General features: G+C 44.6%; 1 protein-coding gene across 1 annotated transcript; it reads right to left on the bottom strand.

The window, feature by feature from the left end:
- Window positions 1-4,918: 4,918 nt before the first annotated feature.
- On the bottom strand, window positions 4,919-26,604 carry LOC149343283 (uncharacterized). Its single transcript, XM_089545821.1, has 9 exons — window positions 26,507-26,604; window positions 26,191-26,293; window positions 26,061-26,084; window positions 23,269-23,636; window positions 15,472-15,545; window positions 9,902-10,007; window positions 7,428-7,499; window positions 6,940-7,002; window positions 4,919-5,115 (listed from the first exon to the last, which is right to left on the bottom strand). Exons 1-9 carry the CDS (start codon window positions 26,558-26,560, stop codon window positions 5,083-5,085), a joined length of 897 nt encoding a protein of 298 aa, XP_089401947.1. The 5' UTR covers window positions 26,561-26,604; the 3' UTR covers window positions 4,919-5,082.
- Between the last annotated feature and the right edge of the window lie 149 nt (window positions 26,605-26,753).

The raw sequence follows: 26,753 nt of genomic DNA, 5'->3' as shown, positions 1-26,753 counted from the left end.
CGTCTCCTGGGTCTCCTGGATGTGGGCTGCGCAATCACTGGCTTTCGAGGTACAGGCCCGTGGCTCGGTGGCGTCTGTCTCGGTACCACTGGGCCCCCGAAGGGGTTGAAGTTGTGCGAAATAGCGTTGCAAAGTTTTATATCCGGCGTTCACGGTGTCCACACTGCGCTTTTCCGTGTGGTTTTTGCAATCTTGGTTGTCCGGCGGTTCTGAGCTCTCGGTCTCCATGGCCTGCTCCAAAGGTGTCTGAGCAGCCCTGGTGGCCACTGGGTTTTCCTTCCTCAGAGGTTGAGAAAGCCGGAAATGTGGTGGAAGATATGACGTGGGAAGGGTGCAAAGAGCGATAATATACTTATGCGAGGTTCCAGGAAATGGTCTGACCACGTGCAAGACATTTAATTTAAAATTATGCTAACCCTGGAATGTACCTGAGAGATTCCAGGTTTCCTCTGGACATGTTAATCCCTGTTGGTTGCAGTGTTTTAAATTTGTGGATTAGGAATGCTTCTCTGTATGTCCCTAGTCGATTTGAAGCCTGACTGAAGAATGAACAATTTGAGTTCATCGAATTTGTGATGGCGTTGATTAAAATGGGTCGACACTGCCTTCTATTCATTCCGTGTTGTGTCAGCCAGGTGCCCGTTTAATCTGGCACTCATTGTTTGCCCGGTTTCTCCGATATATTGTTTCTGTCAGAAGGAGCACTGGAGCATGTAGATAATATTGGACGATGTGCAGTCAAAACTGGTCTTTATATCGAAACTGAAATCGCTTGCCGCACTTTTAACCGTAGTGTCACTTTGTAAATGTCTGCATGTCTTGCATCTAGGTCGAGAGCATGAAGTTACTGTCGGTGGTGGTTTCTTACCGAGCCTAGCATGCACCCAATGTCCTTCAGGTTTGTGTTGCGTCTGTATGTTACCCTTGGTGCGGCGGGAAATATTTTCTTGAGACGGTCGTTACCAGTTAAAAACTGGGGTGGTATTTCCCATTGACCACAAAGGGGGCGGAAATACCACCCCATTTTACATTACATTTTTCGTAATGACGGCGTTTTGTATTATTGGGGGTATGCCGCTGCCCCTGTGGTGGAGGGAGGGGCGTGGGGCATATGTGTATATAACAGTCTGTGTCGAGGGAGGGTTGTAATGGAATGATTGAGCATGACGGCGGTTCGCGTCTAAATTACGGAGAAGGAGGGCGAAGCGTAAGTTGGGGGCGAGGGGTGGGTTCTCCAACAATGTGGGAGATAGATCGGCGCGATCGAGCCCTGCCTGACTGACGGGCCCTTTTCTGGAGCCAAATAGCCGACCCATCTGGCGGCCACGGTGCTGCTGAAGGAGGTCGGACAGGGTTAGGAAGAGGCCGGTGGCTAACAGACTGGTGTTGTTAGGTGTATAAATTGGAAGATTTAGGGGTGCTTCGTTTGTGTTAGGTAGGGCAATGTATATATTTTGCCGAGAGCTAAGGCGTGCATGGGTTATCTCGCTTGTCCCTTCCTCAGTCCTACATGGCGCGTTCGAGGCAGTGGATTGTGTGTGCAAGTTGTTGGCATGTGTGGAGGCAACATTAGCATGTCCAGAGGATTCATGTAGGTGCAGGCCAGCTACCCTATATGCACGGACCCGACAAGTTAAGGTGGATTAGGTGGTTGTGATCCTTCTGGTATTTGGTGTGTTGAAGAAATAGTAGTTCTTATTTTTCCGGCGCTGGCGCAAGACCTTCTTCTCATTCAAGGTATTTGTTTACCATGTTTATGCCTGACGAAAGTATTTCCTCTGCTTCCCCAGGCGCCTCGTAAGTGCACCACATGTGCAAGGTCATGCATAGAAGGTACGAGGGGTGTTCAATAAAGATTTCCCCTGACTCACTTCTATTTATTGGAGGATGCTGAAACTGCGCATATGTAATGGCTCAAGTCACTATAGGTCACGTGCGAATGTGCAACTCTCAAGTAATAACGGTGTTTCTTTTATAGGTGCTTAAGTGGTGTGAGGTGTGATAATGGATGCAGTGGGATACAGAGCAGTCATCAAGTTCCTGTACTTGAAAGGCTGCACTCCAAGGGAGACGTTCGATGAGATAAAAGAGGTTTATGGGGAGGATTCCCCATCATATGATGTAGTGAATAACTGGCATCGTCAATTCAAATGTGGTCGGATTTCGGTGGAAACGGATCTGATTGCAGGACGACCCCACTCCACTAACCATGAACACACCACCCAGGAAGTGGAGGCCGCCATTTTAGAAAATTGCACCGTAACCGTTGGATACCTAGCCGAAAATGTCAAGATTATTGTGGGGTCCGTAGAAAAAATTATTTAGGACCATCTTCATCTGCGTAAGGTATACGCTCACTGGGTTCCCCGGCTGCTCACGTCTTTCCAAAAGCAGGAACGAGTCGAATGCTCCCAGCCTCTTTTTACCATATGCCATGAAAACCAGGAAGACTTTTTCAATAGACTGATTACACAGGATGAAAGCTGGGCCCATCACTATGATCCGGAGACTAAATTCTAATCGATGCAATGGAAGCACTTGGACTCACCGCCTCCAAAGAAGGCACGCGCCCAGCCCTCGGCAGGCAAGGGCATGCTCACAGTCTTTTGGGATCAGCACGAAGTAGTCTTGATGGATTTCTTAGCAAAGGGTGCCACGATTACGCGGACATACTATGCTTCACTGCTGCGGAAATTGCGGGAGGCCATAAAAAGCAAGACACGTGGCATGCTCACCAAAGTTGTCCGCCTTCTGCAAGACAACGCCCCACTTCAGAACTCACACGTTGCCCAGATTGAAGCACGCTGCTGCGGCTTTCAAGTTTTACCGCATCCGCCTTATTCACCCGACCTCGCACCATCGTACTTCCACCTCTTTCCAACAGTGAAGTCATATTTGAAGGGCAAGCATTTTCCAGATGATGAGACTGATTTCTGAAATCACAGCATGGCTTTTGGAGCAACTAGTCGGCTTCTACAAGCGAGGTGTTTACAGTTGCATAAAAAGACGTGAGAAGTGTATGTCCCTGGGTGGCACCTATGTAGAGAAGGACTAATAAATCTGCAAAGTTTCGTTGCTCTTCGTCCACAGGAAGTGGGTCAGGGGGAAATCTTTATTGAACACCCCTCGTATGCTGCAGATGGGGTATTTTTTAAGAGTTGGCGGAAAAGTGGCGCCATCCGCATATAAAAATGTTGCCCATTCTTACATCCCTGCTCACACAACTGACAAAGACCGGCGTCTTGACGCGCAGTTGCGCGCGGCGAGCAGTGTTCACTCACACCAGGTTGCATTCAAATGATGGCGGCAGGTGAAGCGACTTAAGCCAGCAGAGAGACACATCCATTCGGAGCCTCCCAACTCGCCTACTTTCTGCAGTATACTTGATTCTTTTGTTGATGGTTTGTCTGTTTCATGCCATTCACCTTTCCAACTGTGTCGCTCTCTCACGGTAGTCTTATGTTCCACTGCACTGCTTTTTTAGTAGATTATCTGGTTTCGTTTTGTTTATGGAGGTCTAACGTCCCTAAGCGACTCAGGCTATGAGGGACACCGTAGTGAAGGGCTTCGGAAATTTCGACCACCTGGGGTTCTTTAACATGCACCGACATCGCACAGTACATCAGCCTCGAAATTCAACCGCCGCGGCTGGGACTAAACCCGGGTCTTTTGGGTCAGCAGCACAAATGAACGTTACTTTTTATTCTGTTCGTTCTGCTTCCCAAGTTGTTTTGGTTGCAGCCACCAAACAATGGCTACGACATCACAGAAAAGTAGAGGCTGCACAAGGCATACAAAAACGATGAAGTCACTTTTTCCTTTAAATTCACTCTCTTAAGCCAACCTACCCAGAGTAAGAATGGCAACAAACAGCCCTTTACGCTGCAATCTCTCTCACGTGACTTCAACATTATCTCACTCATCCATGATGTCATCGCTATAATTCGGGCACTGACACCAAACCTAAGAAAAGAACTTACAATTTACTAATTGAGCTTAGGTGAATTACATGTCCTAATCCATATTTACAGACTCCTTGGGCATTATTCTAAAGAAAGAACACAGCCAAAATTTGGTGTCCCTACTCCTGTAAGACAAATTTCTTAATGTTCTTTGTTTAAACGTAGCAAGCAAACAAGATTCGCTCCATTTCTTGCCTCCTCACCAAACCAACATCTGCCTGGGCCACTATGGTTACAACAAAACCACAGGCCCATGGTGATACTACGACTAACGCAGGGAATATGAGACAGTACACCAAACTCTCAGGTGTCCTCTCGCCAAAAACAGCCACTGACCCCTTCAATCGTAAATGCTTCAGACTCAAAAATTATCTTTCCGTCCATTTGCCTTAGGTTCAAGAGCCCAGGGGAGTTTGTTTCTAAGCCATGCAGTGGCGCTCCTGTACAGTTTCTGAAAGTCCTACCCGTTACAGAAAAATCTTACCTTCGGAATATTTTTGGTTGGTTTATGGGGTTTAACGTCCCAAAGCGACTAAGGCTATGAGGGACGCCGTAGTGGAGGGCTCCGGAAGTTTCGACCACCTGGGGTTCTTTAACGTGCACTGACATCACACAGTACACGGGTCTCTAGAATTTCTCCTCCAAAGAAATTCAACCGCCGCGGCCGGGATCGAACCCGCGACTTTCGGGTCAGCAGCCGAACACCATAACCACTGAGCTACCGCGGCGGCTCAGTGGTTATCACTAAGGATGCAGAACCAAAACCCCTAGGCTCTAAACTTTTTACAAAGGGGGTAAACTTTACCAAGAGCAAAGAGAATGAAAGAGCCCTTGAGGCTAGGATGCCAAGGCCCACATGTGATGCCACACCACAATATACAAGGCATCACGACCAAGTCCAGCCATATTGGCCAACCATCAGAAAGAACAAAATTTGAAATCAAAATACAAGTACCTTCTATTCAATGAGATGAATAATTTATTAACTCCTCTCAACAAAAACATGGTAATGGTGATGGGTGTCAGCAAATGTTGAATCTGCACCGCCTTTAAAACAGGAAGCCAGCTGCACACCTTTTGTGGCAGCATCAGTTGTTGCAAATGGCCAAAGCTCTTGTGCCTAGATGGTGATTGTCTTCGCTTTCTTTGATGACTGCAGAGGAACAAAGAAAAGGATATCGTTAATGAGTACCAAAGATACAGTAGCCTTCATTTAAACTGATTTTTTTTTTAATTTGCTCAGTAACAACATTCTTTTACCAACATATGCATTTGTAATGAAAGCCAAGATTTTGTATCATTAAGCAGTGCAACTTACACCACAGCTTCCATCTATAATACCATCACCGCATACTATGTGAAACTGCGCAACAGTGGTTAGTTACACTTCACACTCATTATCTCGCCAGCAGTTTTGTTTATGCTAGAAGTTTGTACTGGACTAAGGCCCAGTGTCAATGATAAATCTGTCTTGACCGATGTCATTCATACTGAGCAACGGCAGGACAATTTGAAACATACATTTATTACAGCATTAATTTCATCCATCTTCCATAACTACAGCCCATGTGGTGGCACTGAGACAAAGACACACAAATGTTCATCATTATTTCATCATTTATTTGACCCTTAAAGGCCCCTGGGAGGGGGTATTACATAAGGGGGGGGGAGTACTACATTCATCATGACTCACATTGGTGGGGAAAAAAAGAATTAAAAAAAAAGAACAAACAAGAAAACACACACAACAAAAGCATAAAGAGAAATAAAGTCACGAAAGGGAAATGAAACCATTTATACAGCAAGATAACACATCAGACGTTCTTTAAACCTTACTGGATCGCTTTCAATGACAACCAATTCTGGAAGCCGATTCCAGTCTTGAATAGCGGCTGGCAAAAAAGATTTGTTAAAGGCATTAGTTGATCCGTGTAAACGCTGGATGCTCATGGAGTTGAATAAACGGGATGACGTGCGCACAGGAGGGACTAGAAGGGACTCGCGTAGGTTAGGAAAATTGTGATATAATTTGTGCAATAAACATAAGCGAGAAACTTTGCGTCTAAGGGCTAGTGGGCTGATAGCGATGGATGACTTGATAGCGGTAATGCTGTGGTGAAAATCGTAATCTGAAGTAATGAAGCGTGCCGCACGATTCTGAATGGATTCAATGGTGTTAATTAAGTAAGCCTGGTGAGGAGACCAAATTGCTGATGCGTACTCAAGTTTAGTGCGAATGAAAGTCTTGAATGAAAGATTACATTAATGAAATGTAAATTAATGAAATTAATGAAATGTAAATAAATGAAAGATTACATTAATTTTATGCCAGCAGAAGAAACTGCGCAACAGTGGTTAGTTCCACTTGACACTCATGATTTCACCAGGAGTTTTGTTTATGCTAGGAGTTTGTATTGCACTAAGGCCCAGTGCCAATGATAAATCTGTCTTGACCAACGTCATGATGCCAGCTACTTGTCGTGAAGGCTCATCATAGATGCACGCAATGTACTATCGCGCTCAATATGAGTTGCAACGCGCAGTCATCGGCCGGGGCTCGTTCCGTGGTGTGCCTCCTCCAAACAGTCGCTCGGAATTCTGGGAGAAACTTTTTCCTGAGCAGGGGTGCTGTTGTATCCTGGAACTGCAGTTTCTCCCAGAATTCCGAGCGACTGTTTGGAGGAGGCACACCACGGAACGAGCCCCGGTCGATGACTGCGCGTTGCAACTCATACTGAGCGCGATAGTACAAGTACTCCATTAAATCAGAAAAGTAAAATATTACTTTGCAAAATCAAGAAAAGAAAGTAAGCGACCTTCAATTAAAGTCGTATACAACTGAAAAAAGGAACTCTCTTAATAGATTCACGAACTTCACTGCATAAAAGTTCAGTTACATTATATTCAATGATCGTATAAGAATGAGCTCGCAAACAACCCAGCTGTGAAAAAAAAATCATGCAGGAACTCCACTCACATCAGGTGCGGGTGTGGAGGTGAACCGCTGCTTCCTCTTCAGAAGCCGTTCTTTCTCCTCCAACTGTCAGTGTCAAAAGATGAGAGCAGTTAAGAAGTAAAGCATTGTGCAATCTAAACGCCACACTTCAATGTAACTTGCCCCACCCACATCCTTTTCCCAGGAAATTTCACACATATATTGACATACTCAAGTGACCCAAGTGCAAGCACACATATACAGGTTGGTGAATTAGGACACTCTCCTGTGTTCCCATTCTACTGCACTGCTTGAGAGACTACCACTATGAGCGAAAGATGCGAACTCCTTCTGGCAAAAGCAACCCTGAAACAGGCCTGAGAAAAAGAAAGCTCTTGGGGCTGCAGGATAGTAAAAAATGTGATGTTCCCAAGACTTCGTTGTCCAATGCATGGCAATGGAACTAAATACAGAGAAAGCAGTACAGTGTGAAAAAAAAGTATTTCAGAGAAGAAATTTAGAGAACTCACATCTTTTGCCACAGTAGAAACACTCTGGCCAAACCGCTCAGCCCTCTTCTTCAACTTTGCCAGGTCAACGGGCTGAAACAAAAAAAAAAAATGTTTGCAAGAAGTACAGAACGCGCTTCGGAAAACATTTGTTCATTGTGCAGCAGCTGAGCAAGTATTTTCTGAAGCAGTCAAGGCAAGCTCTTCCACTTACAAAGTGTTATACCCCTGTCACACGGGCACCGCAGAGGGCTTTGCAAATCAGGTTCTTATGATCAAAAGCGTAAGGCGCCCATCCGAACTCTTTGGAGCCCAAAGGCGCAGCACGGCCTTCGAGAACCTGTGATCGCAGTGCTGCCCAATGACAAAAAGTTAAAAGCAAAGAAAAAAATACATGCAGCTAACAATGTTTGAAAACATCATTAAAAAATGCGAAAGATTTGTCCAGTATTGCTTTTTGGACAAGAGTTTATATTTTCCGTCCACATTTCAAGAAAGTTAAATTGCTGCAGCAACACCGAGCGTCCCTGGTGGCCAAGGCAATACACAAAAACCTGCTGCTGCTCATAAGAGTAGCTCTTGTAGTCATTTTAAGAAAGCAGCAAAAGCAAAAAAAAGTTGTCTGAGCTTAAGGTATGCCACCACCTTTGAAAAGGAGTTTTTTTTTTGTAAAAATGACATTTATTCTTTTTTATATTTCAGGAATCCCCAAACATACAGAAATGTTTTGCAGCAAGAATAATGTTTGTATCTTATTTTGTTCAAAAGTTATAGCCAACTTTCGAACAGGTGGTGAACAGTTCTGAAACCGAAACTAATGTGTTTTGGTAACAGAAAATGATAACTCAGCGATAATCAACGGCGTATATTGAAAATTTTCAGTTTTTTTAATAGTTTCATATATAAAAGATTATTCGAAGACAATTTGTAAGGCTTCCTTTTTTTTAAACATTGCTTTAAATTTCCGCAAGGGGGATGCATGATGCTACAAGCATGTCAATTGTTTACTCTGCGCGCGCTTCACGCTATCGCTTTGAATACTACCGGATTCGTCCTTGAACGAAAGCAACAGAAGTACAGCAGATATTTTGAGGGAATCAGGCACCGAATCTGGCCGCCACACTCTCGTAGCATGTTGCACCAGTGACCATTACCGTGTGAAGAAGGCCCAGCGTTAATCAATGGATGAGGCAAAACATCTCCACAATAAAAGACGGGCAGCAACAAATGCCAAAAGAGAGCTCGTATCAGCTACGGAGGGCCCTAGCTATGAAACTGGAGGATTTTAACTTCCTAGGGCATGATAATCTTGTTTCTACAAGGATTGAAAAACTTTAATCTTGTTTTTCTCAAAACTTCATTTCTTGCACTTTCGTGTTGCGCAAACATTGATAACTTCGAAATGAATAAATATTTTTCAATGAAACTTTGCACGCTCGTTCCTATGTTAGTAGCCTGTGCAATGAACTAGGATAAATGAAATCGAGTGGTGAGTTTTGATATAATCATGTTTTACGTGAAGGAATGCATTCAGAAATGACATTTTTTGTTTTCTTTGGGCATTTTTGCTATAAATTTTTTCCCAATTATCGGATGGTGAAGATCCTAGTTGGTTGCACAGTATGGTTAGTTGGCTAACTCTGTGCCAAAAAGTTTACAATTCCTGCTCTCCATTCGCTAGTTATGAATGTTTGCATAACAGCCAAGTTTGGGCAATTTTTTGTGACTAATAAATGCCAGCATGACTTTTTAAACTCTTTTTTGCTTTTGAATATCATATAAAACAGTGCTTTATAAGGTAAATGTGAAATAAAAATTTAATGGTCAAAATTTAAAAAATTTTTGAAAAAGGTGGCGACATACCTTAACGAATGAATAAAATGCCCCAATTTGATTTCAAAACGCTCACTTCAACCACCTCTTGCAGAGCAGCAGGCTTAGGCTAAGCCTCAACGATTGTTTCACCTTTGGGCTGTGCCACTGCTCCTTTGGTGAACAGAGGTGCCCTTCCTCAAAAGGCCTTCGAGGAATGCCGTGTGACAGGGGTGTTACTCATGTGAGCGAAAACATTTACTGTGGCATTATGAAATAAAAAAAGCATAGCATGAATCCACAGAAAGCACTGTGGATTCCCGAAGAGGTGGGCCCTTGTAATATTGACACTGTTCACATCAAATACTGCACACAACAGCGCTCTGATTAGCACCATAAGACAGAAATGTATCCCAGCTGTCCCAGTGCTTGCAACTTGAAAAGGATTAAAACGAGATTTACTCCAAGGATTTACGATTTACATAAGAGCGCAATTTTTTTTTATGTGCGGCTTTATGACAATGTTCTTCGTGATCAAAAAGTTCTCACTTCTTCTGAAAAAGGCTATTTGCTTTCATCAGATTTCTCTCTTCAAAAGTTACAGAATCCCATCTCTAGGCATTTTATGCTAAAATAAATGTAGTTTTTCTATGTAAACGTAACTAGTTTGCAGCAACACTTACCGGCGGGTTAGCAGTAATGGATGTCCTAGACAGTTTCACCGAGCTTGTCTTGACAACAGAGCCTTTGGTTGTTGCAGCTGGGCTGCTCTGAGCAGAAGCACCAAACCTGCAGGACAAAAGCAATGCAAGAGGTGCAAAATGCCTCTGCCTTAACGTAGGGATCAAGTTTCGGTACCGTTTTCATGCAAAAAGGGCTTTCCTACCAGCAAACGAAGCCCTGCAGTATTGCATGCAATGAAGCTTAAAGGTGCACTGAAGAGCAATCTGAACTCGTCTTTTTGCCGCGGGAACTCGACCTACATATTCCGAGCATTCTTAGAAACTTCGATTTATTGCCCTGTGTGGCCGATTTCCCTAATTAAATCGAATAAACGCCCGGCTCCCGCCTTTTTTTTTTAATTCTCCCTTGTGCGGTGGGCGGAGTCGACCGACGCGGGGAGTGCCTTTCACCCAGTCCCGTGGCGGCTTGCCGCTCTGCCATCGGCGGAGTAATACGTAGTAGTCCGTAGAAGCAAATAGTCCGCGCATATTTTTATTTCTGCAGGCTTATTTTGCAGTTATATTATCTGCAAATGAAACGATTTATTCACGGAAACCTAAAAAACAAAATGAAGTGAAAGCAAAGCCTCCATGGAGCTGGCTGAAGGGCACTCCACGCGTTGGTCGACTCCGTCCACCGTACCAGGGAGAATTGAAAAAAAAAGGCGGGAGCCGGACGTTAATTCGATTTAATTAGGGAAATCGGCCCCACAGGGAAATAAGTCGCAGTTTCTAAGAATGCTAGGAACGTGTAGATCGAGTTCCCGCGGCAAAAAGACGAGTTCAGATTCCTCTTCAGTGCACCTTTAAGGTAAATCTGTAGCACTTGGCTTTTTGGTATAGCTGCTGGCATATATTTTGGTGCAGATCAGAGTAGCAGCTCCAAATCTGAAAAAGCGTGTACCAGGAGTACAAGCTTACAGGACACATATTCTTGTAAAAGAACTTACTCTACCTCTGCCTTGCAAAATCCAGTCGCGAGGGTATTGTTACCAGCGGATAGAGCATGCACCTCCCCTCATATCTTGATACATTTGAGGTGACTGGATTAAGCAACTGCGCCGAAACAGTTCTTTTGGTACACTTGCATCCTGCTAACTTTTTCCGCCAATAGTACACACCATGTTTTGCAGAACAGAAAAAAATAATGATGTTCATTAGCATATACAGTCAAACCTAAAAGCAACGAACATGGATATTATGAATTATTGGCCACATCGAACTGTTCCTACATATTTTTAACTCTTTCGTTACCACGCCACTGTGCTTCAATCACCGGTGATCGAAAAATTCGAAGCGCTACGGCAGCGCGACCGCAGCCGCTACAGACTTGCTGAGTCATTTGGTTTGTTGTTCACACATTGAACTTCAACTTCCTGTTTTGTTTATATTTTTGCCAAAAAGCGGCAATTTTTGAGACGCGCTTGAAGTTGGGGGTGCGGTGTCAGGCGCTCCGAACAAGCCATCATGGCGCTCGCTCGAAAAAACCCCGTTCCACTCAATTCCGCTGCGTTTGCACCATATATTTTTGATGTATCGATTAGCACGGACCCTGACGACGATGCTGTATCGTCAGGTATTGTTTCAAAGCTCAAACTGGGCAACGAGAGCCCAGAACGCTCGCCTGTGTGTTCAGATTCCTCGTTCTGGTCTGTTTGTGCGAACCGAAGCTCCTCATTATAGCCGTTACGGTGATGTGGCGCCATCTAAGTTGTTCTTCAGAGACTACAGTTTCGGTTTCTGCGTAGAGTGCAATTTTCCCACGACGCGCGAATTTTTGAAACGCCCTTGAAGCAAAGGGTACGGCGCGGACGATCCGTGCATGGCGTCGGGCGCGCGGGCGGCGCGCGCTCGGAAAAGCCTTGCTGCGCGCAATTCTACTGCGTTGACTGGAATTATTATCTATGCTACGCGTAGCAGAGTCTCTGGTGACGATGTTGCACTGTCGGATTTTGGTTCAGACGCTGTAACTGCGCAAACCGATCCCGGAACGTTGGCCTGATAGTTTCGCTTTCTTTTTCCTGTCCGCTTGTGCGGGCGCATCTGGTTTGTTGTTCAGACAGTTATAGTTCCATTTTCGGCCTAGTTCGTAATTTCCCCGCCAGTCGTGCATTTTTGAAGTGCCCTTGGAGCATAGGCTTATTGCGACATAATATGCGGTGAGGATGGCGTTGCGTCGAGGTCGGGCGCTTCGTGCGCTCGGAAGAGTCCCGCTGCTTGTGATTCTTCAGCCTCTGCAGCTGATTTTCAAGATCCTCCGAGCAGCAGTGCCTCGGACGAAGACGTAACGTCGGATTTAGATTCTGCAGCTACATCGCAGCTATACTTATCGCATACTATATATCGCAATATCGCACCTATACTTTGTTGTGCTTTATATTTTTTCAATTTTTGACGTAAATTAATTAAGTTTTGATTTGTATTTTTTAAACCACGCTTACCAAGCTTTCGTTTGGCGCATAACATAACACTTCCAATTTTTTTTTTGTTGGACTGTAAAAATAATATAAAGGGCACTCTCAAACGAGCCTTTTCAAGAGGCTTAAAGAAAAAAAACTAGCTCAAAAACTATTCAAGTTATAATTTTCAAACTTTAATGCCATGTTTTAGAAAGAATTTGAATTGTTTTGTAATTTCTAGAATTTTTTTAGTACAAGTGTTTGGAAAGTTGTCACATAAACACAAAATTTGTTCTTTTTTATTTTTTGTTGTGTTTACTGATTTTTTTTCACAGCATTTCAAGCAGAATATGTGTTCAAATAAATTTAATTATGAAGCGCATTCTATCTCAATTACTGTTATGCATTTTATATAATTTTATCTATCACACTTTTTCTAAAAAAACTGTTTGTCTGAGACATATGAAAAATGGTCGTTTTCCCGTGGTAACGAGAGTTAACAAAAACATGCATTTTTTACTCTATAGAGCTAACGCTGTTTACCACACGGCTGGCATTTGATCTGCCACTGCCTGATGCGGCGCTGTGCGACAAAGCCAACTTAAGTAGCGTTCGCTCTGCAATTGCCGCGAGCGGCTTCCAAACGGTGCTAAAGCTGCAAAAAATGTCAACCAGCTGCCGTTCTTTCAAGTAAATTTAGCTTCTCCATCGCAAGTTTTCTGGCAACATTTTATACGAATTTCGGCTATATTGAACTATCTTACTATTTTTTCCACTTCGCTATAAAGAAGTTTCACTGTACTGCTGAAACCTCCCAACTGGGACACATTAAGGTCATCTAATCAACAACCAAGTTCAATAAGCAACAGCTGCCAGGCCCCCCCCCCCCAATATCGGTGATGGCTACTTAGGAGCGCAGAAAAATGGCAAAGGATAGCTCATGCAGCTAGCTTTAATTAAGAAATAAGTTCACCATAAGGGCACACATAAAAATAGAAAGAAGCAATGCTGCATTGCAAGAGGTCTTTTCAACAATTGCATACAAACTTGCAAGACCCTGGACAAGCTGGACACAATCCGAACACATCTTACTTCAGTACGCACACATAGCTACGTTGCCAATCAGCTTCATTACAGAGCAAGAGCTTCAAGGGCCCAAAAAGGCATACAGACCCACATCTCGTCTCAGAACTGCTGCATTAGGTCGCATGAAAATCAGTGCAAACTACCATATACACTCGTGTAAGGGCCACACTCTTCTTTGGCAATTTTGACGGCGTAAAGCCCACACATGGGACCAGATTTTTTCAGTGAAATTTTTCAGACTACAGCCGAGCCACCATTACGCCTCCCCATTTTATGCTGCGATACACATTTTTATGACGAATTAGCGCAGCCCAAGCAAAACCTTCAAATATATAACGCACTGAAGCATGGATGATAGGATGCACAACTGATGACTGGAGCGAATCAACCGCCTGGAGTAAAACAGGTTTCTAGACCAGTTCACTAGCAAACGTAATAGCGGTCAAAGCAATTAAAATCCGCCGATGATCCGGCACTCAACTGACAGTAATTATACCTTGGTTAAATGTTCGGGTCGGCGCACCACGCGTGTGATCTGCAGCCGTTAGTATCAGGTTGCATTCGCCTGGCTTGCTTTTCTGAGTGCTACACTGCTGAAGGCTTTGAAGAAATGAATTATACATCCATTTGAATGTGAGGCTGCTGTGCAATGGTAAACTGGTAACAAGGCTAGACTTTTCATGAGAAACCTTGACTAGCTTCAAAGCACAATTGCTGTGGCTTCATGCAAAGCATGCTAGGCCTAGCAACATCGGATGCACAGTGCACTACTATGGTGCATATTTAGGGTTGTTCGTTTTCGGGTAAAACCCGATTTTACCCAATTTTTGCGCCCTGAACGTGTTCCTAAAATATCGGGTAAAACCCGATTTTTCCCGATTTCTGAAACAATTGTGCTCACAGAATTGTTGTGCCTCCAGTCTCAAAGAAAACCAGTTGACATAGTGGAAACTGGGAGCCGTACTCGGTCCGTTCCGGAAGCGGCTGCTGAGTGAGTCGTTTGATGACTACCGACCTCTCTTTATTTCCGTGATGGACATTGTAGGCTCGCTTCGCAAGAAGTTTAACCAGTACTTGCTGGAAGCAAGCCCCACAAATGAAGGTGTTTTAAGTGATGGACTATTGGAACAATGCAACTGCGCGTTACCCAAGGCTAGCAAATGCAGCGTTGTCATTGTAGTGCTTAGCTAATGGCAGCTGTGACGTTGAGCGAACGTTCTCTCAGCTAAGGTACCTGCAGAGACCAGACAGGTCTCGGATGGAAACCGAGATGTTGCGCATGCAGATGATTATGTATGTTAATAAGGACGTGTAGAACGTCGATGACCAGACCTCGTGAATGTAATGTTTCTTTTCTCAAAAGTGACCGTTGCCTCTCACTGCGAGCAATAATTACCAAAGAAACGCCAAATTTTGCAATACTTCCGGTTAGAGCAAATGGAATAAATTATTAGTTTGCAAATTTAACCCGATAAAACCCAAATTTCTGAGATTTTCCACAAAAAACCCGATTTCTCCCCTATTATCAAGCCGAAAAATAACGCCCGATTTTTACCCCCCGAATTTGAAAAAATATAAAACCCGAAAACGAATAACCCTATGCATATTCCGTCAGCGACGCGCCACTAGCGTGCGTGCACCCCATTATAGCTTTAGCACAGCATAATGTTTTGTCCTTCCTGGTGCGAATGCCGAGCGCACAGGACGAGTTAGCAGCACTGCGGCACCATGTGTTCACAATTTCAGCTGACGTATCTGCGGCCGCACGAAATGCAGGTAATTATCATCTATCAACTCCTAGCAGAACGTACTGTGCGGGCAAAATTATATGCACAGGAAACATTTGGCTGACTTTTTTTTTCTTCCGTTTACCAGGTGCCAACTTGGAGGTGTGGCCCTTATATATAAATCCCAAGCAGCAGCACTTAAGGATCTACCAACAAATGACAGAACAAATTCCAACCACTTGTGGTCGGACAAGCAAGACTGCATTTAATGCGACATTCCCCCTAGAAAGCTGAAAACGAGAAATAACTAAACACTTACCTTTCCATTCGCACCTTGAGTCGATCAGTGTCCGAAATTGGCATGTTGAATTTCTTTGACCGAAGAGCTATCCTCTGAAAACAAAAAAGTTTGTTGATCTGGACAGTATGTTACTGCATGGTACGTCTGTTTGCTACACTTCTTCAGGGGAAGCAAAACACGTCAAGGCACCAGTAAAATTTTGTAATGAAACTCGAGCTGTCAAGGGTATCGCCATCAGTCACTGCTCCTGCAGTACAGAACAATAACATGAAAACAAAAGGGGGCACTGGGCTGCGAACACACAATTGCCTGGAAAACGCTCCTATCTGCAATTTTCTGCACCATCATCTAAAACAAGGGGCCTTAGTTGTAATGCCTTACAGATGCGCAATGTGCATGCAAGATGGGCTCCATGCCACTTCCAAGAGTTAAAAGAACGACGAACTGACACCTGGCAATAAATTTTGTGGTGATGTGGAAGAAGTGGCAATTACTTTCTTGGGAGGATTGAGTCAGCTGATCAAATGTGGCTGCACTAGTACCAGCCCTAAAAATGAAGTATGAATGAAAAAATGAATTGTGGAACCGAACATGACTGAAGGAAAAAAGGCCACCTTTACATCATCCTCAGAGCTTCTGAAAAGTCACCTGCAATCAGATCAGCGAAATGACTTCTCACGTACAGGTGTTCTCTTGCAATATGAGTGCACACAGTGAAATCTTGTTAATTTGACCTCCGTTAACTTATAAATTTGAATAATTAGAACTAGAAGCGCAGTCCCAAATGACAGCCATGTCAGCATATGGCGTTGAACGCTCGTTAATTCGAATGTGGGCGGACTCTCACTGGTTAATTCAGACGGGGAGGTTGCGTCAAGGTATGACCTGCACAGCCAGCGATGATCTAAATAGACCTCCCCAAACCTTAATCAATGAAATGGCAATCAAAAATTCCCCACTGCCAAATTTAGCTCGGCCGTATAGTTCCAGATTCGCTTTTCTTAACTTCATGCCATCCCGCACCTGCCATCGGGCATGCACATCGGCTAGTTGCGCCATTTCGGACGCTGCATGGTACCCATCACTATCTCTTATTTTTATTCTGGGATGGCATCACAGTTTTAATGCCTACGCATATTTCTTTCTTTTTTCCGGTACGCTGAAATGCACTGTTCACAGTCCATGCACTGAATCATCTTTAAAATGCGACGTGGCTATTTGTGAAGAGGAACCACTGTAACTGCGCTGCACTTCTCAAAGAGCCACTGAAACGTTTACTACATTGAAGCAACCCTTCGACATTCCTGACAGTGTGCGCGAAGCAGAGCACTTGAAAAAACCATGAAAAACTGTCATTTGGTATTCACCTCTAATGTAGACAACCATCATCCAGGCGTTCACTGGATAAAAACCACTGTGATGCAAACAACTTTTGGCAGTTTTTTTTAGGGCTACTCGATAGCTTGGAACCATTGATCTTGCCCTTGAAGGCCAAATTAACGAGATTTTACTGCACCTCATTCTGCCCATGCAAGTGAAAGATTCAAACACCCAAATTTTGAATGCCCCTCTTCTCAGATTGTTCCCAGTGACTACAACATTTTTGGACCATTAAAAGAGGCAATCGGTGGGAAGAAGTTCACCTCTAGTGAAGGTGTGCAGCACATGATGCACGAGTGGCTACACGCACAATAGGGAGATTTTTTTTTTTTTTTGTAAAAGCATTTGCACACTTTCAAAGCACTATAAACCATGTATAGAGCACCGTGGAAACTATCTAAAAGAGCAATGGCACAGGGTAATATGTGCAATTCATAAATATTGAAATAAATGCCGTATTTACTCGCATAATAGGCACACCCCTAGTTTGGTCACAAAAAATCAGATTTTTTTATTTCCACGCATAATAGGCGCACCCCGAACTTGGCACTGTGAGTGATCAATACTGTATTTACATGATTGCAAGCCGAATCCTCCCCTCCCCCCCCCCCCCCCCGCCTCCCAATCTTTATTTTAACGAAGTTTTCGCTGAACTGACTACTAGTCCTCACTAGTGCTGCTGCCGTCGCAGCTGCTGCGGACCCACAGCACGTACAACGACATCGCGCAGAACAGCCGCACACAGTTTTCAGGGATGTTCACTTTAAACGTCTGTTTGGAAAACTTCATCTCCGGCCAGAAACGTTCCCGACTTAGGCCCGCAAAAACCTTGGCGCTTGGAGTCACGTACGAAAATTTAGGCACACCGCAGTCGCAACTACCGCACTTCTCGGCCACGTCGAACTTCCGACCTGTTGCAAGCTTGCCGTGTTCGAGAGCAAACTCTCAGCCGTGTAGCTATTAAGTAGCTATTGCTTGCCTGTCGAGCTAAAACAGTAACGCTCGGCGGCAGAGTCACAACCACAATGAACTAACGCGCTACCGCAGATCCCGGCACTTGACAGCAACAAAAAAACTGGAGCTGGTGATGCTGATGGCGATATGAATAGCGAAAGCTTGCGGTGGAGGAAAACGATGATGATGAGCTTGGCCTCGGGTGCTACCGCAGATCCCGGCACTTGACAGCAACAAAAAAACGAGCTGGTGATGCTGATGGCGATATGAATAGCGAAAGCTTGCGGTGGAGGAAAACGATGATGATGAGCTTGGCCTCGGGCGCCCTCCGTGGACGGCGTCTGGAAGCTCCTGTGCGCGTGTGTGGCCTCCACGATCAAGCGCTCGTTGCGCGCAGCCGGGGCTGATCGCAGAGGCCTCGGCGCGTGCATTTCGAAGGCTATTCCCGCGTGGGTCGTGGAAAGTTTCGGTGCGGTTCTGACACAGATTTTTTTTTTATATTTTCTTCAGCAAAACGGGGTGCGGCCCATACACGAGTGCGTTTATGCAGTATGTTCAATTCTGCGAGTCAAAAAATTTCCGAAAATTTTACCCCGCGTAATAGGCGCACCCCGAACTTTGAGCCGGATTTTCTCGAAAAAAGAGTGCCTATTATGCGAGTAAATACGGTAGTTATTCCCATCTGACTCAACCTCATATGTAAAGAAGCCAACAGTGATTGAAAAAAAAAAAACACATCGGAATGTTACCTTCTTTTTTTTTTTATGACAGTACTGATTTAAAGAGGAAATTAACTGCTCAATCATTTTTACATAGCACTACTTTTACATAATGCAGCAATGGCGTAGAGGTTCAAATCCCAGTGCTGAGCAATTTTCCACCACGTGTTGATGGAATAGCATAACCAGGCCTGGGGTGCGGCCTGATCTCGGTGACCAGAACAGACAACGCACTTCCTCACCAGAGCAGGATTTGGCCACATTGGTGCAGTACTTGGCCGCAACCTTCTATGAACAAACCAATTAATCCTCGGCCCTCAGTCCCCAAAGGCTGCGGAGCAACTGACCAAGCCGGCGGTCAGACCTACGACGCAGCGGAGGGTGCTAAGAATCTCTGGCTCCGGACAGGCTGCCATTGGAAACTGACCCTGGCAGGCAACGTTTATCACTAGAGCCTTATCCAGTGAGGCTAGCCCAGCAGCACTGTTCGAGGAACTAGCGGGTGTTCAATGTGATGCCATAGGCCTTAACGAGGTTATGAGGACAGATAAGGTGTATACAATACTAAGGGGCGGGCATGTACTGTGCTACCATGGATTACCGGACAGACGAGAACTAGGTGTTGGATTCCTACTCAATCAGGATATAGCTGGCAACATAGAGGAGTTCCACAGTATTAATGAGAGGGTGGCCAATATCGTAGTTAGGCTTAATAAGAGGTACAAGCTGAAGGTGGTGCAGGCCTACGCACCTACTACATCCAGCCATGATGACCAGATCATAGAAAACTTCTATGAAGACGCGGAATCAGCCATGAACAAAGTATAATCACAATACACTGTACTAATGGGCGACCTCAATGCGAAGGTGGGCAAGAAGCAGGCCAGAGAGCAGCCAGTAGGCAACTAAGGCATAGGCTCCAATAATAGCAGCGGGGGGAGTTATTAGTAGAGTTCTCAGAGAGAAGTAAATTACAGACCATAAATACCTTCTTCCAGAAACGAAAGAACAGGAAGTTGACGTGGAAGAGCCCCAACGATGAGAATAAAAATGAAATAGGCTTCACACTATTGCGCTCATCCTGGTATCATGCAGGATGTCGAGGTCCTCGGAAAGGTGCATTGTTGGTTTGGTTGGTTTATTGGAGTTTAACGTCCCAAAGCAACTCAGGCTATGAGAGACGCCGTAGTGAAGGGCTCCGGAAATTTCGACCACCTGGGGTTCTTTAACATGCACTGACATCGCACAGTACACGGGCCTCTAGAATTTCGCCTTCGTCGAAATTCAGCCACCGCGGCCGGGATCGAACCCGCATCTTTCGGGTCAGCAGCCGAGCGCCGTAACCACTGAGCCACCGCGGCGGGGCAGGAAAGGTGCATTGTAACGACCACAGGATGGTAAGGTCTCAAATTAGCTTAGACCTAAGAGGGAACATAAGAAGTAAGTGAAGCGGAAACCCATTAAAAAGTTAGCGGTAGTAGAGAAAGTAGAGCAATTCAGGGTACCGCTACAGAACAGATATTCAGCTCTAACTGAGGAAGACGATCTTAATGTTCAAACAATGAACGATAATCTCACAGCTATCATTGCACAGTACAAAGCAGAAGTAGGCAGTAGGATCGTTCGACAGGATACCGGCAAGCTATCTCAGGAGACTGAAGATCTGATTAAGAAATGCCAAAGCATGAGGATGTCTAACTCCACAGAAAGAATAGAACTAGCAGAGCTATCGAAGTTAATAAATAAGGGCAAAGTAGCCGAGATAAGCAAGCTTAATATGGAAAAAATCGAGCATGCTCTAAAGAACGGAGGTAGCATAAAAACAGTGAAGAGGAAACTAGGCACAGGTAAAAACCAGATGTATGTGCTAAAGGACAAAGAGGGCAATGTGATTAGCAATATGGCTAAAATATTTAAAGTAGCTGAAGAGTTCTACACAAATCTATACAGTAGCCAATGTAATCAGCACGTTAATGAGAGATGTAGTAGCGCACAGCAATGGGACATCCCGCCAGTAACGAAAGAGGAAGTAAAGAAAGCCTTAACCCTTGAAGGTTTTTGCCGTATATGTACGGCGGCGGTTTTCTGTCCCGCAAGGTCTTTGCCGTACGGGTAGGGTTTCGATCTTCCGTTTGAAATTTTGCGCCAAAAGAACAACGCGTGCTCACTGGGGGGTGCTGCCACCTCTTAGGACTTACAAGAAGTGTTTGAATTTTGTGCTGCCTTCTTACGGAGATAAGCAGAACTTATGTCTAGCTTTAGCGCGGCGGCACAGACTGCGGCAACACCCCTTGTGTAGTTTTGGTTTCACCGCGTGATCGCAACGGAATCGCGCGAAATTTGAGTTTTCTTTTTGTCAGCACTATCTTGCAGGGGCTGCCGAAGTTGATTTCTATCTTTATTGGCGCTGTTCTTAGCTTGCTTATCACCGTTGCTCGCGAGGTATTCTCGCCCTCTGTGGCAACGCGCCTACGCGGTTTCGATTCCGCCGCAGGATCGCAACGGAGTCGCGCGAAACGTGTTTTCTCTTTGTGGGCACTGTTTTGCAGAGGCGGCGAAAGTTGATTTCTATCTTTATTGGTGCTGCTCTTAGCTTGCTTATCACCATTGCTATTCTATTCTATTGAACATTTTCCAGTTGTGAGTGATGCTGTCACCAAAGTACTGTTCCTAATTTTTTTTACTATTTATTCTCGATTATATACATTTTGTAGATTCAAGATCCGCAATAAAGTAATTTAACCACCTGGGAAAGTTTTCTTCAAAATAATTCGACCCTCAAAGGGTTAAGAGCAATGCAAAGGGGGAAAGCAGCTGGTGAGGATCAGGTAACAGCAGATCTCTTGAAGGACGGAGGGGTTGTGCTCAAAAAACTAGCCACCCTGTATATGCAATGCCTTATGACCTCGAGCGTACCAGAAGCTTGGAAGAACGCCAACATTATCCTAATTCATAAGAAAGGAGAAGTCAAGGACTAGAAAACTTAGACCGATCAGATAAATGTCCGTTGCCTACAAGGTATTTTGCTAAGGTAATCGCAAACAGCATCAGGACAACCTTAGACATCAATCAAACAAATGATCAGGCAGGTTTTTGTAAAGGATACTCGACAATAGACCATATTCACACTATCAATAACGTGATAGAGAAATGTGCAGAATATAACCAACCCCTGCGTATATCGTTCATTGATTAGGAGAAAGCATTTGACTGAGTGGAAACCTCAGCAGTCATGCAGGCATTTCGGAATAAGGGTGTAGAAGAGTCTTACGAGAAAATATTGGAAGATACCTGTAACGGCTGCACAGCTATCTTAAGTCCTTCATAAAGTGAATAATGAAGCTCCAATAACAAACGGCGTCAGGCATAGAGACAGACACGATCTCGCCAATGCTATTCACCGCCTGTTTACAGCAGGTATTCACAGGCCTGGATTGGGAACAGTTGGAGATAAGGGTTACTGGAGAATACCTTAGTAATCTCCAATTCGCTGATGACATTGCCTTAATAAGTCACTCAGGAGATAAGCTGCAAAGCATCATCAATGAGTTAGACAGGCAGTGCAGAACAATAGGACTCAAAATTAACATGCAGAGAACCAAGGTAATGTTCAACAATCTAGCAAGGGAACAGCAGTTCACAATTTGTAGCGAGGTGCTGAAAATGGTAAGCGAATAAGTCTACTTAGGGCAGGTAGTGGCCCCTGATCTGAATCATGAGAGGAAAACAACTAGAAGAATAACAATAGGGTTGAGCGCATATCGGAGGTTCGCTCAGATCACAAATGGCACTTTACCAATATCCCTCAAGAGAACAGAACACAAAAGCTGTATCTTACCAGTACACACCTATGGGGCAGAAACGTGGAGGCTAACGATAAGGGTTCAGCTTAAGGATAACCACGCAGCGAGCTATGGAAAGAAAAATTATAGGTGTAACGTTAAGAGACCGGAAGTGGGCAGAGTGGGTGAGGGGACAAACGTGGGTTAATGACATCGTAGTCGAAATCAAGAGGAAGAAATGGGCTTGGGCAGGGCATGTAATTGAGAAGGCAAGACAACCGCAGGTCCTTAAGGGTAACGAAGTGGATTCCAAGAGAAGTCGAGCATAGCACAGGGCGGCAGAAAGTTAGGCGGGAGGACGAAATTAACAAGTTTGCAGGGATATGGTGGCCGCCGCTGGCAAAGGACAGGGTTAATTGGAGAGTCATAGGGGGGGGGGGGCCTTTGTCCTGCAGTGGGCATAGTCAGGCTGCTGCTGCTGACGATGATGACTTTTACATAAAGGAGAACAACCAAACGCTACCAATGTGATCTGAACCTCAGTTCTAAGTTCCTCAGTTTCTATGACTGTTGACTTCTTCCCTTCCTCGTCTGCTGAAGAGCACAGCAAGGGTCACTGTCGTAGCAGTTTCCATGCCACAAGTTTCTACACGCTACCTTGAAATGATTCAGGAGATTTTTTCCACTCCCTTAATTCCAAATTTAAGACGCTTTACTGTACCACAAAAAAACCTGCCACAAAAAAAAAATGTCAACATGTGACAGCGGAGACAAGCAACCATGACACAAGAAAGATTGAACGAAATACCACGCGAGGCGCTGCGATTGTTCAGTCGACTGTAAGATAATAGTACTAATCAACCCCTCCTCCTGCACTTGATCTAGAGGATGTATACTTTGAATTATCTCACGCTTTAGAACAGCAAGTTTCCTCAGTAAACATTTCTATGTTTGTAACAAACGGCTTGGCCGCTACGCACCTCCTCCGCAGAGAGTCCCTTTGTGGGAACCTTGGAAGCACTGGTCTTCTCATCTGCTGCAGTGCTTTCCGATAAGGCTGTAACTTTGATCCGTGTCTTCTTGGCATCACTCTCTTCCGGTGCCGGATCCTTGGAAGTGGTCATGGCTGGCTTCTCTGGTGTTGGGGCAGTGGCAGTAGGAGTACTGGCTGGTGCTCCAAGCTTTGCAGCAGTGGGTGGCGGCTCCTTTGAGACCGGCGTGGCGGCCAGTAGCTCTTCCTCGCCAGCAAAGACGTCCCCATTGTTCGCCTTTCCCTCGGTAGGCAAGAGCAGACTCTCTTCGAGAAGAGCTTCATCTTCATTGACATCCACACCTTGGTCCAGGCCCTCTGCAAAATAGAGGGAAAGAAATTGGGCGTAACATTCTATGCGACCTAAATCCTGACCCGGAAAACTGAAAATTGCTGGAGCCACATTATACACAATCTCTTCAAGAAACAGCTCTCACACTTTCCTTAAACTGATGCCATGCAAACAATGCTTGCCAATACCAGCAGAGCTAACGCAATACAACATTTGCCACGAGCCACATTTTCACCCCAGAAGAGGCACTGAAAGGCTCCCCCAGGTACATACATGGACTCCGATAATAATAAAATGATGTCCTCATCAATAGTGCTACTCCAAAAGAAATTCACATAAAAAAGCTTCGCCCTGCGATACTTCTCAGTCAGGGGGTTCTTGATATCTATAAATTCAGGGAAACCCACAGACTTCCAAAAGGTGCTCAAGAACCTGATGTGTCTTGGCTTTCCTCTCTTGCTGCCTAACTTGCATGCAAAATAAAGCACGCAGATGTGTGGCTTTTAACGGAGTATAGACACACCGCTTTTGGGTGCGTGTTTTCTTGTAATGATGTGTGAGGCATTATTATACATTTACTGACACGTGGTGTTCTCATACAACCGCTAAATAACTTACAATCGAATTTCTTTCTCACGCAGTTTCGGTTTCAACAGCCAAACTATGACTGTGACGTCAAGTGTGGTTATAGATCACATGAGGCACGAAAAAGGGCAATATAATCGTTGCTTCTACATTCGTTGTCACTCCAACTCTTGAAGAAGGCTGGCTTCAACACTGTAGGGAATTAAAATGATGAAGCAGCGATTATATCAATGTTTTTTCCTTGCCTCATCTGACATATAACCACCCTTTGACATCACAGCCATCGTTCAGCGGTCGTAGGCAAATCATGTGTAGTAGTGTCTTCCACATAATTGTAGAGAAGAAAACATGCCACCAAAATGAGGTGTCTACACTACTTTAAAGAAATACCCAAATTCAATTAAAAAGGAATAGCTGTATGGTGGAAGATACAGCCGTTATATACTCTCCTCTCGAGGGATACCGGAAGACTGCCATTCGTCATCAGAGAATAACAGCTGTATGGTGGAAGATACAGCTGATATATACTCTCCTCTCGAGGGATACTGGAAGACTGCCATTCGTCATCAGAGAGTATGTGCCCAATGCACTCCACTCCATTCTTATTCTCGATATTTCACTCTTTTGATCCTGCTCTTCTCTTCAGAGACTGTTGAACATGACTTAGTTTTCTGTGCATTCATTTTAGGCCCACCGTTCTGCTTTGGGCGCCTAGGGCCATGCTTGGTAATTTGAGCCCCGAGTGCACTGAGCAGTTTCATACTTTCTCATTCACGCAGTCTGTGCTGCCACTGCAATGAGAAGAGGCCGCTACAAACACTTACGGTTGGTTAGCGATTAAAAATGCACATGTTGCGCAACATTCACTACGCCTTTCCAGGTGCGCTTAGTGAGAAAAAAAAATTTGTGCCGAGAGAGTGCAATCTCAGAAACAGTGAAAACAAACAAGATGCCGCAAGGTCAAAAGAAAAACATATATGGACTTTGGTTGGTTTGGTTGGTTTATGGGGTGTAACGTCCCAAAGCGACTAAGGCTATGAGAGGCGCCGTAGTGAAGGGCTCCGGAAATTTCGACCACCTGGGGTTCTTTAACGTGCACTGACATCGCACAGTACACGGGCCTCTAGAATTTCACCTCCAAAGAAATTCCGCCGCCGCGGCCGGGATCGAACCCGCGTCTTTTGGGTCAGCAGCCGAGTACCATAACCACTGAGCCACCGCGGCGGCCATATATGGACTTTGTTTGGAAACTATTAACAGAACTGTCACTGAGGTTCCAGAATGCATGTCGGCCTTAAAGCAGAACATTATTTTTTAGCTGCATAGGCAAGGCAATGTCACCAGAGAATCACAGATTATACTAAGGTGGTCTCCATAAATTGGCAGAAAAGTCTGCTGTGAACGATCAGAGCATGATTAGTACCAATAAGTGGCTAAAGGAAGGGTGTCAGTTCAGCCATGCATGAATTTAGGCAACCAAAATGCAGAAAGCATTCCAAAGGACCTAAGGGTTCTGCAAAACCAAGTTTCAGCACCCCTTTTTCCGACATGTTGCCGATTCACCACATATCGAAGATGACATCCACAATGAAAATAGTTCCGAAAAGCAGCCTTTTCTTTTCACGCAGATATCGGTGCCAATATAAAACACACTGATGTAGCTGCAATGGCATGATGTAGCATGCTCAAAAACATGCCACCTCGTATGTATCACCCAGTCGGATACAGTCAAACCCATTTATAACGATATTGAAGTGCCATGGAAATACCGTTGTTATAACCGTGTTTTGCCGAAAAATAGAAAAGATGACAAACTTTCCAATTTACTACTACAATGAATATAGAAAACTTTGATGAAAGCTTACCGTCCAGCTGCACGTCATTAATGTCTGTCGGAAGAAAGAAAAGCAACGTAAGAAAATTATGCCAAATTAGAAAGCACGTAAGAACCAAGTAGGTTACAAGCTGGCGCAACGCAGTCCCCCGCGAAATTACCTTTGGGCAGGCCAAGCGCAGATTCGAGGCGTTCCGTCAGCTCACTTTTGTTGCCAGTTGTGGAAAGGCCCCTGGCTTTAAGTTCCTTTTTCAAGTCAGCAACCTGAAATAAGAACATCACAGGTTTCCTTGTCAGTCTTTGTTGTATATTCAAAGGCAACGCTAACCCTGCGAAAACAGACGCCAGCGGTGACACTTTATCGCACGGGCGTGTGCTATGCTTAGAGGCTGCATGCTTTTACTTGCATAGCAGAAGGAGTGACTGTCTCTTCAGCCAACTTTAGAGTGAAAAAAATAAGCTAAAGACTCTACACACCTTCATGTTGCGAATGGAATCGCCGCCTGCTGCTGCATCCACGCTGTCCGCCATGGTAAACAATTTTTTTTTCTCCCTCTCTTTACCAATGTTGCCGATACAGTAGCCTAATAACGCGCATTACTTGAATGCGCTTTCTGAAAATTTATTATGCACATCACATGTTACAATGTTTTTAGAATATAAATATTTTTTAAACAAAGATTTTGCACAAGTTAAGTTTAATCAAAGCTGGCCGCTCTGACTA

The sequence above is a fragment of the Amblyomma mixtum genome, chromosome 5, assembly GCF_055824585.1.
Source record: "Amblyomma mixtum isolate Tamu chromosome 5, ASM5582458v1, whole genome shotgun sequence".
Classification (NCBI taxonomy): Eukaryota; Metazoa; Arthropoda; class Arachnida; order Ixodida; family Ixodidae; genus Amblyomma; species Amblyomma mixtum.
The sequence above is the reverse complement of the archived record's forward strand: the minus strand, read 5'-3'. Positions and strand labels throughout refer to the sequence as shown.

Coding starts and splice junctions, on each gene's coding strand:
- LOC149343283 (XM_089545821.1), bottom strand. CDS start 26,560: ATGGCGGACAGCGTGGATGCAGCAGCAGGCGGCGATTCCATTCGCAAC. Junction 26,294..26,506: donor ATTCCATTCGCAACATGAAG/GTGTGTAGAGTC, acceptor TTCTTATTTCAG/GTTGCTGACTTGAAAAAGGA. Junction 15,546..23,268: donor AGGGACTCTCTGCGGAGGAG/GTGCGTAGCGGC, acceptor TTTTGTTTTCAG/AGGATAGCTCTTCGGTCAAA.